Genomic DNA, 13,261 nt, shown 5'->3' with positions numbered 1-13,261 from the left:
TTTCTTAATGGGATTGGAAGGCTAGGTGCTTGATTTTATGCACCTGTTAACAATGGGTGCAGCTGAAACACCTGAACTCAATAATTTGAGGGGTGCCCACAAACCTTTGGCCATAAAGTGAATGAGTAATATGCATTGCCTCAAATGCAGGATTAAAATTCACACATATAAATGAAAACCAATTGGTTGTTAACAAATAAAAATGTCAATGATTTAAAAGAATAAAAACAGAAATAATGAAAAATATACAAACTAACAAATAAGAGAAACTTACCATCAACCAGAGAAGGAATCGACCTTTCATTGTCAGAATTTGAGAATAAAATCAATTCCTTGTTAATGAAGTCATTATAAGACAAGTATTTTGTTTGAGTACCATATAGGTATTGCTGAAAAAAAAGGAAAAAAGTATTGTAAGAGGTGAAAAAATAAAAAGTAATAAAAAATCAAAAATAATCAGCCTGGTAATGTGTCAAGTTGCACCGCATAAATACAAATTGCCAATGAAGGAAATAGCTTTTACATGTATTTAAAACTCTTTAAATCAGAACTATGTTATTAACTTACAGAATAAATCAGTAATGTTCATTATATAAAATGTATATTAATGAAATGTTGCCAACTTACTCAGACAACAATATAAGCGGATAAGGTAGAACAGATTTTATGTAGTAAAGGACCTCAAGATATACCACTGCATGATCAATACACATTCCTAAATATGAAAAAACAGCACAAGCAGTTTGAAAACCAAATGTTTCCAATGATAAACTGTCCACTCTTCTCAAAGAGCCCAAAACTAGGTCTAGAAAACATGACCCAAAAATGTTGAATGTGCATTTATCCTATATCATTCAATTTAGAACAACAATAATGATATGCATTTGAAGCTCGGATAAGCCTAAATATCATTTGGAAACCCTATGAACCCAAACTACTTATTATAGCATGAATACATGTAAACATTTAGCAAAATATTCAATAGACATCTTTTACGCTGCCTTTTCAGTTTCATTCTCTCAGACTTACTATACAGGAGATTATTAAGAACAGTAACAGTTTTCTATCTTTTAATATAAGAAAGCACTACTTTACGTAGGAGCTTCAAAAAAAGCGCAGTTTTGTTTAAATCTGCAGAAAAAATTGGATCAATTACATCACTGGTTCAATACTGTGCAAAGTTTAATCAACCCAGAGATTAACAGATGGGCTGGCTATGTATGATTTTTCACAAGCTGCACATTGATTCTTGGGATTTAAGTTCTCTCTTCACTGCAATACTAATCCAGTAACATCATCAAACCCACTCTTTTATAGAAAATTATAACAAAAACAACTGCATTGTTTCATGACAATTTTTGGAAGCTCTCAGATACAAGTACCTCCTGCTAATAAAAAGAAAGAAAAAAATGACTGCTACTTAAAGCTTAAAGTGCAGGCAATCAGAGCAATACAAGAAGCCCACCTCAAAACCAGTACCATTTAATATTTTATTATATATGATATGATATGCAAGTAAAGTCTGGCAACAAACATCCAACATACATTTGCTTATCTGACACACCATGAAATGCGGTATTAATGTTAATGTTCTGTTAAAAAAAAAAAACTGACAATCTAAATCAACCATGAAATTCTCAACTGGTCTGTCTAATCACATTCTCAACTGGTCTGTCTAAATGCTACCCATAGGCTAGCAAAAAGAATTTTGATGTTGAACAAATTATAACAAAAACACACAAAAGATAAGCATTAGGCCTAGCAACTTAGGAAATAAGAGCATTAATCAGCTTCTTAATATCTTTTGACTAAAGTGAAAAAAGAAACATAATAGTATGATACAAGTTAATATCCGATTTAGATTAAAATGATCCAAAATCTTTACCCATAATCAACTATGATTTATTTTTTCAACTGACCACTTTTTGTATAGATTTTTGCTTTTGTGCATATTATTCACAACATATTTCTATTATTACCCAATCTAAATGTATATCTTCTTCTCCATCTGTGTACAAGCAAAAGCCATGCAAAGTCCTGAGCATTATATACACAAATACATTTACTAATTGTTTTCTTTTTTGTTTACATTCCATTTAAATACATCATGCTCACAATGAGATGATCTTACACCACAGGAGCCTTTATTCCATCTAGTAAGAATATTTGAGTTGGCCAGGAAAAAAAGTATGCAAACTTTTCATGCATACTAAGGGCAGATACAGATTAAGTTTTAGTGTAAAAACAATTCTTCTGATGAAGTGTCATTTAAGACAGAATGTAGCATAAATATACATTGTGGAGCATTTGTGCAAAATTTAAAAATTACAGCAAATAAAATGGAGGCAGGTGCAACCTTGAGGGAACAATCAACAAAAGACTTACAAGTTGCCTTCTAAAGTTGTAATATAAAACATTTAGTGATAAAATTCACAAAGTCTCATTAATGAAGAACGTCACACACAAGTTTTGGATTCACTTTTTTTTTTTTTTTTCAAAGAACTTCACAACTCCATCTAACATACCCTTAAATTACAAATATATTTACCTCTGGCAAACCATGCATCCTTCGTTGCCGTCTGTCTTCCATGAAATTTGTTAACCATTCCTTTCTGTCATCGGTTTTCTTTTTACTAAAAGCCTGTTTATGTATATATAAAAAAAACACAATAATAAAAGGATCAAAATTGGGTTCACCATTACAATGGCTATCACATTGAAAAAGTAACATACTAAAGAAAGGTTACTGTTAGTATACTAGGAACTCAAGTAATAGTTACAACAGAATCAAGTAACTGTTTTATAATTGAAATCTGCACTATACTGTGAAATGTATGTGTGAATACAGTTCAATCTGATGTATGGTGTGGATTAGGGAGGGAAAAAGACAACAAAACTAAAGTTGTATAGAAAATAATGAATTATTAACTGCTTAAAAACTGACATGAAATTATACAGTTAGCAATTTTTAAGGTGCATGGTTACATTTTTAACTTATGTAACACACATTTTATTCTGTATTCCGTGATGAAAATATGGGAATCCTCCTCGGATTCAGCAGTAGTTTTCTCCTTCTGCTTTTAAAACTGAAATAAAATGAGTAACTACACTAATGACAGGTTTAAAATTCACTTATATTATTATCTATGATACAGACATGTAATAAGAGGAATAGTACTGTAGCATGTCCAGAGTATAGTGAAATTCTTAGTGTACATTGTTATTCTATTATAAATCAGGAAATGAGAAAATATGGATGACAGAATTGATGTGAAGAATGATTGTGACCTTTTGCTGTACAGTAGATATAAAACGTACACATACCTTCCAAAATTGCAACTTTTGTGTAATAAAAAAATGAAACCAGGATAAATTTTGTCAGAGCTTACTCCACTTTTATTGCAAAAACAAATCAGAAAATGGTGGAGAAAAAAAAAAAAAATCACAAAAACCTGGCTGCCTTAGTGTGCACATACCCTAAACTAATACTTAGTAAAGCACCTTATGATTTTATAATAGCGCTCAGTCTTTTTGCATCAGAGTCTATCAGTTTGGCACATCTGGACTTGGTGATTTTTGCCCACCCCTCCTTGCAAAAAAATTTCAGATGTCAAATTACAAGGGCATCTCCTGCGTACACCTCTCTTCAGGTCACCCCACAGATTCCAACTGGATTAAGGTTTACGCTGTGGCTGAATTATCCCAGAACACTGATCCTCCTTTGATGAAGCCACTGATGATGTATGCTTTGGGTTGTTGTCATGCTAAAAGGTGAAGTTCCTCTTCATCTCCTGCTTCCCAGTAGATGTTTTAAGGTTTTATGGCAAAATAGACTGATACTTGGAGCTATTCATGATACCATCCACCATCACTAAAGCCCCAGTTCCAGGCGAAGAAAAGCAGCCCCAAAGCATAATGCTGTCGCCATCATGCTTCCTGTGGGTACGGTGTTCACTTGATGATGTGTTGTGTTATTTTTGTGTCAAATATACCTTTTGGAATTAATTCAACCATGATCTCATCAGACCATAATACATTCTTCCAAGTGGTTGTGGGAGACTGGGTTACACTTTTGCAAAATGTAGCCAGGCTTCGATGTTTTTCTTTTTGAGAAAAGGTTTTTGTCTTACTACCCCACCCCAAATTTTAAACATATGAAGAACATAACTGATTGTTGCCACATGTAGGGAACAACCAATACAGTGATCCCTCCACAATATGGTTATTTTTATATATTTTAAGCCCTTATAAAACTTTCCCGCACTCTTACAAACATTTCCCGCACACTTATAAAGCATAAACCCTTTGTATTCTCTTAGATATTAGGTAAGATTAGTTGAAATTATGTATGTAAACACACTGTTTATATACAGTAAAACCTAAATATTATTTTAAAGATATCGAGCATCTCCGATATCACATATGTTACAGCCATTACGATAGACAGATCATTTTGGAGCCATAATGAAAGGCTTGACTATGCACAAAGATAAACACAAAAGTTAACTCTTTACACAGCAAAACACGCTGATGCTGAATGAGCGAGACAAGACTTTCTGGTTAACGCAGCGCAATCGAATTTGGCGCTCCATCGCTGAGCCAATCAGCACACAGGAACTTAACTGTGTGCTCTGAATGGGTAGCTTCTCATCCATCCGTTAATAGCGTCCTTTGTATGAAATCAACTGGGCAAAAAAACTGAGGAAGCATGTACCAGAAGTAAAAAGACCCATTGTCCACAGAAACCCACGAAGCAAAAAAATCTGCGTTATATATTTAGATATGCTTACTTATAAAACCCGCAATGGAGTGAAGCCGCGAAAGTCGAAGCGCAATATAGTGAGGGATTACTGTACTCGTCAAGAAATCCAGCGGCTCTTTTAGTGCTGCTGTAGGCCTCTTGGTGGCTTCCCTGACAAATTTTATCCTTGTCTTCTCATCAATCTTAGAGGGACTTCCTGATCTTAGTAGAGTTGCTGTTGAGGCAAATTTTCTCCACTTGTTGATAACTGTCTTCACCATGCTCAGTGCTGACCCAGATAAATCATTCCTTCCAGTTACCAGCATCTCCATTAAATGGGGTTTCCTCCGTGGGTCCCCCCAATTCTTACATTTGTGCTTTCTATCATTTTAAAAAAGACATTTTTGATTGTGTTTGCAATTATCTTATAATGCATGCTTTAACATCTACTATGTATATGCAGGTGAATGAGCCTATGGTATCCTGGATAAAAGACAACTGTCAGACCACCTGCAGGTTTTGAGACTTAAGGACTGGATTGCTGATGTGCATGTGAGCAACACTGGAGAACCACGAGGAACAGTTCTATCACCTTTTCAGTTCATCCTGTTCATGCCAGATAGCATATAACAGAATATAATACCAGATAATATCACTTGCTGAAATTCTCCAATGATTCTTCATTAACTCGATAGACAGATAAGGTGGGAGGAGACAGAGCACAAAACTCAGGTGGAGAACTTTTGTTTCTGGGCATAAAGAGAATTTTCTGTAACTTAATATCAGCAAAACAAAGGAACTAGTTTTTGATTTTCACCACAGGAAAGAGCCTCCACACATCCAATCATAAGGAGTGACTATGGTATACTGCTACTAAGTGGGAGTCCACATCAATTACAAGCTGGACTGGTGTAGTAGCACAACAATTATACAAGAAAGGGCAGAGCAAACTCTAATCTTAGAAGACTGTATTCCTTTCAGTGTTTTTATTTACAGTTATAGAGTTGTTGGCCAGTAACACCATCTCAAGAGAGACCCATGAAATCCACAAGCTGACCTGCTGGAAGTATTAGCAAATGAGAAAACAAAGACAAAACTAATGGTCATTATGAATAATACTGCACATCCTCTTACTGACATATAATCATCAAGTACTTCTAGCCAACAAATTACTCCATATAAGTGTGCCAATGAATGCCAATGATCCTCATTTCTACCTACAACAAGAAACCTTTTAATGGCTCACAGCAAATATATTATTATATTTAGGAAAGCCAGAAGTTTTGTTTGTTGTAATACTTGTATGTTTTAGGGAGGGTGGGGGAGTGAGTTTGGTGGTGGTTATTTTTTAAATTTCTGGAAAAAATGTCATTTTTTTTTCAAAGCCATAATTTTGATAACTTACAAAACAGTGAAGGAAGCTTATTCACTGGTTATTTGTACAGTACATACAGTATTACCAAGAATACTGTACATGTTTGCCTAAAGTTGTACTTTAAACACTTAGTCCTTGTACTTTTTGGCAAACTAAAAACCATAGGTATTCTATTCTTTGCTAAAGGATTTCAATTCAGAAAAGAAACAAAATGGATAATCGAAAGAAAATCTACAAGACCCTCATCCAGAATATGGATGTCTCACAGGCCATGTCATATCACGTCTTTACTCACAGTACACTAAGGACTGTACTTTATATTTGGAAACTTCAGGAATCCTCAAGTCTGCAAATTATACCACCGAAGTCTGCATACAGGAATAAGGTAATAAATTGTTAAATAGTGTAGCCTAAGTAACAACTTATATGTAAATGTTAACAAACAGTAAGAAAACTGAAGGAGGAAAAGAACATTTTTCTAGTTGTTGGGAGGATCCGGAGTACAGGACTGCATGGGATTTTATTTAGGACCATTCCCACTTTTTCATAAAACATTAATATAAAACTTACATGCAACCAAGCAGCAATGTTAACAAAACCTTTTACATTAACCTACAAGTTCATGCTCTGTGCCAAAAATGCAATTCAAAATTAAAAATGAAATAATGCCAAGCATTTTTCAAAGAAACTACAGTTCACATGGCAAAATGGCAATCAGACAAAGCAATGAACAAGGGAAAGCCAAGGAACAAAGAGCAGCCAATGACTTTCAGCTCCCAAATTTTATATAATGGACAAAGAATTGCAGGTCAATCTAGACAATGTTTAAGACTATTTGTTACAAAGATAATGTTCTCAAGTGTCAGTTTTAATAAACAGATCACAGACCTGGATCACACTAAAGTGTTATTTCTTGTTTAGTTTTAAGCCATCTAAAACAGTTATATCAATGATCATAGTTTTAAAAGGACTGTCTCTGACATATTAAAAAAAGATTCAAATCTAGGCGGATGGTTTTAGGATCTTAGTCAAAGTACAATCACACAAACCAAAAAAAAAAATCAAGCAGAAAATGTGTGTAATGATTTATCTGGTATTTTGTATTTGGATATGACCAACCACCCTATTTCCATAATCCTTGTGTGCATTAAAACAGCCATGGTGATAAATTAATTATTCTCTTTACATTGTTTTTATTAAAGGCTCTTGTACAAAATTAAGGCTGTAATTTCTTATAAAAAAAATCCATGTTTGCGCTTCCTAAAATATTTCCATACACCATTCTATTATGGAGAAAATGTAAATGTGCTACATTATTAGGTAATGATAAAATACACCGATTTTTCTTTCCATAATATAGCTTAAAATTAATCTCAAGCTACATTAAACAATCTGCCATTTAAAAAGTTTGGTATTTTTCAAGTCAAAGTTATTTTCCAGTGGTGTACCCATGTCCCATTAGCCTCAATTGTAAAGCTCCAGTTAGGGCAAGATTTTTTTTTTTTAATTTATAGAGAAAGCTTAACTTTAGAATACAATTTCAGATTGCAAATGCATAATCATGTTTGTGAAGAAATAACTATATTGAAAGAATGCAAAACTTAGCCAGTACGTACTTTGATATAATCCTCCTAATAGTGACCTGAATAAATGATCAATACAAGGATGGACTCTTGAATTTTAATTTCATTGTGCAGCTCAACAGCAAGACAACTCAGAAAATGTACTTCTTCACTTGGAAAGCAACATGAACATTTCCTCAAAAGATCCTAAGTAGAATCATATGCCTACCAGTGTCACTACACTAGTGCAGAAACAGTACTTATTTACATCACTAAAACATTTACTCAAAATAGTTAAGTAATACTGCACCTAGCATTCTGCCTTCTTGTACACAGAACAAAAATTGTAGTGTATTAAATTATAAAGAATATTATTTCATCTATGAAAGGGGTTAAGAAAAGATTTATTTTCATATTAAACATGGAAACACAAATGTTCCTGTAGCGGCCCCCCTTCAACAGCCATGGACACTGTGAGAGGGACTTTAAAGTCACAGTGTTTATGGGCAACTTCAGAACACAGCAAGAGAGAAAAGAATGGGAAGTTAAACTCATGTTTAATACATTACAACATGGCTTGAATAGAGACAAGAGTTTTATGGCCAGGTATGAGGACTGTTTGCATCTCTCAGACTGACACAGATAACCTGTCTACAGACCCATATTGTTTTGAAAAACTCATCATAAACTTCAAAGGACTTTGTTGGACAGTTATCTTATCCAAAGATCTTGACCATACATTGCTGTTCTCGCTCTTGTTAAATTAATCTTAGCCTGAATGAATCTATTAACTTTTTACATTTAAAGATTTACCCATGTTGTTTCTTGTCCTAGTGTGTGTATATAGACATAGGGTACTCCAGTTTCTGTATTATATCTTGCCTGAAGAAGGGGCCCGAGTTGCCTCGAAAGCTTGCATATTGTAATCTTTTTAGTTAGCCAATAAAAAGGTGTCATTTTGCTTGGCTTTTCTCTACTTTCATATTGATAATTAAATGCAAAATACCAGTATTAATGTTAAATACTCATTAACAAGACAATAAATAACTTACTAAAGTAAGGAATAAAAATACAAATAACTCTACCAAAGTAATGGCAGCATCATCTTCAGGCCCTGCATATTTAAACGTAATCCTGTGTCTGTCCATATCAGCAAAATATTCCTTGGCTTCTTTCCCAGTACTGGTACCCAGACCTGTAATCAAGCATACAAATACTACCTTAAGTAAAATGATTTAATAACAGAGAAAGAAAATATATAACCTGCAGAATGTATTTTAAAAATATGTGGCCGCCATTTTCAGATTGCTTTTCCAATTTCTTAAAACCAACCTTTGTAATACTTTATATGCCATGTTTTGTAGTTTTCTGTTTGCTTTTTCCATTCATCAAATTCAGGTATGCTGTAGAAAGCTATTTCTTGTTTATTTTTGGTTGCCTGGAAAATATTTATACAATTAGCAGTAAGGTTAATGAAACACTTAATAAATGAGTATTTTACCCACATATTATTTAAATATACCTAAAGTATTCACCTTGTACTTAAACAACTAAATCTTTCTTTATAAATACCTTCACAATTGGTGTGATGAACTCTTCCAGAAAGCTGTGCCTAAGCAAAGACGGCCAATTGTGATGAAAGAAGTTGATGAGTAAACCTTTTATGTGTGAACCATCTTGATCCTATTGTTTAAACCAGGAAAGAATAGAATGTTTAAAGTTACAAAAGGAATCTACCAAAAAGCACATGGTGAAATCAGCTAAATTTTACTAACCTGATCTGTCATAATCATAACCTTTCCATAGCGCAAGGTTCTTAAAGATTCAGCATCATCATAGCTTTTCTTATATTGCAGACCAACAATCTTAATAATGTTGTTGATTTCTGCATTTTCCATTATCTAAAAGATTAATAAGAATAAAATATGTAATCGTAATGTATATTAAAAAAAAAAGTAGTTCTCATGTCAATGAAATTAAGTAATTACAAGATAATATTAGTCTATGTCTGTGAAAATATGCTATGATAATAAACAGTCCAATTAAATTCAGAAAATGTTGTATTTTACAATTCAATATAAAACTTGCTTTAAAATATATCATACACTCTATTGCCTGTTAACCCAAAAAAACATGCATACTACTGTTATATGAATTAACATATTTTATAAAATCAAATGAAGAAACCAAACTCCTGCTCTCTTAGTACATTTAGTTAGGATTTACTATATTAACCACAATTAACAATTTCTTCTTCTTTCGGCTGCACCTGTTAAGGGTTGCCACAGCGGATCATCTTTTCCTATATAATACTGTCCTCTGCATCTTGCTCTGTTACACCCATCACCTGCATGTCCTCTCTGACCACATCCATATACTGTACTTTCCCTTAGGCCTTTCTCTTTTCCGGCAGCTCTATCCTTACTAAGTAAATATGTTGAAACACATAAAACATTTATGAATAACCTTAAGACACTTTAATAAGTATTTAATATATCACCGGGAACAGCAAAATACTTCCTTAATAAGGTGATGTTTAATTTTAATATAAGAAACAGCATCTGCATAGTTTTTGCCTTTACATAACATACTAGAATCAATGTAATATAATGGTTTCCAATATAAGGCGCTGTTGTATGTGTGAAGCAGTATATACAAGGCAGTTTTTTTTTAATCTGTGTAAACTTTCAACTACCACAACACATGCAATTTGTTTTCCAACTTAAAACAAAGTCATGTATTAATTTAAGCTTTTGTTCCTTAAAATAAAAATGACCTTTTTAGTGTAGGATTTGTAAAAATTCCCCAATTTTACTACAGTTTTACTGGACTAGTCCAAAAATTGCCATAAAAGCTGTTGCTCCATCCTGTTGAAACCAGGCATCCACCACATCCATTTCTTCCAGTTGGGGCCGCAAACAGTTCTCTAGCATTTCAACGTAACTTTCTGAAGTGACAGTGACTGTTGCTCCTCCCTCCGCAAAAAAGGGCCTACAATGCCAAATTCTACACAAGAACAACAAACTGTAACACACTCACTGTGCAGGGGGTCTCTAATGAAGTTCACATGGTTGGTTTCAGCCCAATAGCAAATGTTTTGGTTATTTACGCAACCATTTAAATGTAAATGTACCTTGTCACTACACATGACAATGGCATATCAATGAATGGTTTGCAGAATGTTCACGGCTCAACTCTCAATGGCTCTCTCAGTGAAACTCGGCACTAACATTTTGTATGGATGGAAATTAAGGTCCTCATGCAAAATCCTCCTCAAAGACATGTTGGAAATGCCTAAGGTAGAAGCATGTTTGCACGCTGAACATTTAGGAGACTGCATAATGGATGCCCTTACAGCTTGAAAGTTTTCAGGCGATCAAATAGTCTGAGGACGGCCTAGAGATTTTCTGTTCAATGTTGTACCTGTCTGTCTAAATTTAGCCATCCACTGACGAATTGTTTTCCCGATTTGAGTTGTCATAATTAGGAAGTGCGCTCAAAAGATGCGTTTCATAATGATGATGGATTAGTTGTTTTTGAAGAACACTTGGCGAAAGCACAGTGTGCACCGGACTAAGGCATGTTGATGACTGAAACTACAAGGGATCGCCTATCAAAAGACCTCCACCCCAACCCACTCAGCTGGCTCTACATTGCACAATGACCTTGAGAAATGTGGTACTTAATTTTGGCTCACCCTGTACTAATCATTTCATGAACGTGACACAAATGAACTAATAATTATTTTATTCTTAATATAAAACTCCTTATGTAAGGTAGTGGGACTGGTGGAATTGCACAGTAGTCAATCAAGACAAAGACAGCAGGAAGGGTTGCTTTCTGTGAGTCAGTTACACTTAGATTAGTGTGAAACTGTTTTGAAAGAGGCAGCTAAAATGCCAGCAAGAGCTATTGAAAGTTTGGCATTATTTTTTAATTGACAGTGTAGGAGAAGGCCTACCATAGCTGACATTAACAAACATAAAAGTGACTTGTTTTTTTTTCTTGTTCTCTCTCACTCTCTCTGACATGCTCTGCGCCTGACAGAGGGGGTGTGAGCAGAGGGGCTATTTGCACAGAGGCTGTTTGCCTAGAAGATACGGATGCTACTCTAAAAAATGCTGAAAGACTACCATCACATTGCTCCCTTCTTTGCGGCTGCTTTATCGTGGTGCGCATATTTAAAAGCCCAAAAGCACGTATTGATTTTTTGATTGTTTGCTTTTCTGTCACTCTCTCTCTCTCTCTGACATTCTCTGCTCCTAACGACACTCCTTTGAAGAGAAGATATGTCTGCATTCTTCTAGTTATGAGAAAGAACCGTCATCTCTGTTTTGTCATGGAGCACAGTTTAAACTTTTGACTAAAGGGTGTTATTTCATGTCTAGAGGGCTCTAATAATGTTAACAGTGTGGGAGAGTTTATAAGGGCTTAAAATATATAAAAATAACCATACAAACATATGGTTTCTACTTCGCGGATTTTCACCTATCACGGGGGGTTCTGGAATGCAACCCCCGCGATCGAGGAGGGATTACTGTATTCAGTACACCAACGATAAATATGACCTTTTATTCTTTTAACACCCCACTGTTCAGCGTAATACAGTGGTTCTCAAGCCCTGTACCCCATGTAGCTTCAGGTTTTTGTTCCAACCAGTTTCACAATCGATGTGTCATTTTACCACTAATTGATCACATTTAACTCCTCTTTCCCTTACTCTGCCTATAGAAAAGTACAACAATGTGATTTTTACATTTAGTATAGAAATATTTGTATTTTTTGTACAGCTATAAATGCTTATTTATCTTTTGTAGCTTTTCTAGTAATTTACCTTTTTTCTGCATAGCTTTCTACTATAAATGTTTCCTTGTAATGACAACAACATTTAGAGCATATACCCAGGCAAACAACTATGATAATTTAAAGACTATAGTAAATAACTCTAGCATCCCCAGCAATTTCCAACAATTTTGAAAACCAATAATCGATATATAAAAGTAATAATAGATTGATACTATAGAATGGCCTGAACCACTTACAGTCTCACAGTTTTTATGATTCTCTACTGTCCATTGTACAGACCTAATGCCAAAACTGCACCTTTGAGTAACGTGACAAGACTTTTTTCAGAGCCAAAAGCAATGCAAAAGAACACCTCACATGATTTTCACCATCATCCAATGACCCCATGTCTCACTTTCCCCATGGGGCTCTGTACTTATGGTGTCAAGTGCCTAAATTCAGTGCAATCCGCACCAGGGACAGTGGCAAGTAGGGTCACACCATAACATAAATGTCCCAAGGAGACCTCAAAGAGGAAAGAAACCACCCGTGGACCATAAGGGCAAACAGCCTCTTTGTCTGCTTTTAATTTTCTGTGCATACTAAGCATCTATAATTTTAAGTTGCTAAAAAAAAAAAAATATTAAGTTTTTTGCAGGAAACCAACAAGAAAAAACAAAACTGACCCCGAAATACAAGACAACATCACTGTAACTTGTTTAAGTAGAATAAAAGCTTAACTAGAAGGCAAATATTACATGGTTAGTCAAATATAGCAAATGCCAGTATTTTCACCAG

General features: G+C 34.5%; 1 protein-coding gene across 1 annotated transcript in view; it reads right to left on the bottom strand.

The window, feature by feature from the left end:
- top2b (DNA topoisomerase II beta) overlaps window positions 1-13,261 on the bottom strand; it is a 93,397-nt gene that overhangs the window by 47,115 nt on the left and 33,021 nt on the right. The window contains exons 13-18 of the mRNA XM_039737494.1: window positions 9,454-9,579; window positions 9,251-9,361; window positions 9,011-9,116; window positions 8,764-8,873; window positions 2,549-2,641; window positions 275-389 (exon numbers count right to left, since the gene is read on the bottom strand). Coding sequence (XP_039593428.1) covers window positions 275-389; window positions 2,549-2,641; window positions 8,764-8,873; window positions 9,011-9,116; window positions 9,251-9,361; window positions 9,454-9,579 — 661 coding nt within the window. The remainder of the gene's footprint in view (window positions 1-274; window positions 390-2,548; window positions 2,642-8,763; window positions 8,874-9,010; window positions 9,117-9,250; window positions 9,362-9,453; window positions 9,580-13,261) is intronic.

The sequence above is a fragment of the Polypterus senegalus genome, chromosome 15 (assembly GCF_016835505.1).
Source record: "Polypterus senegalus isolate Bchr_013 chromosome 15, ASM1683550v1, whole genome shotgun sequence".
NCBI classification, from domain to species: Eukaryota; Metazoa; Chordata; class Cladistia; order Polypteriformes; family Polypteridae; genus Polypterus; species Polypterus senegalus.
Note: the sequence above shows the minus strand (reverse complement) of the source record. Positions and strands in the feature narration are given on the sequence as shown.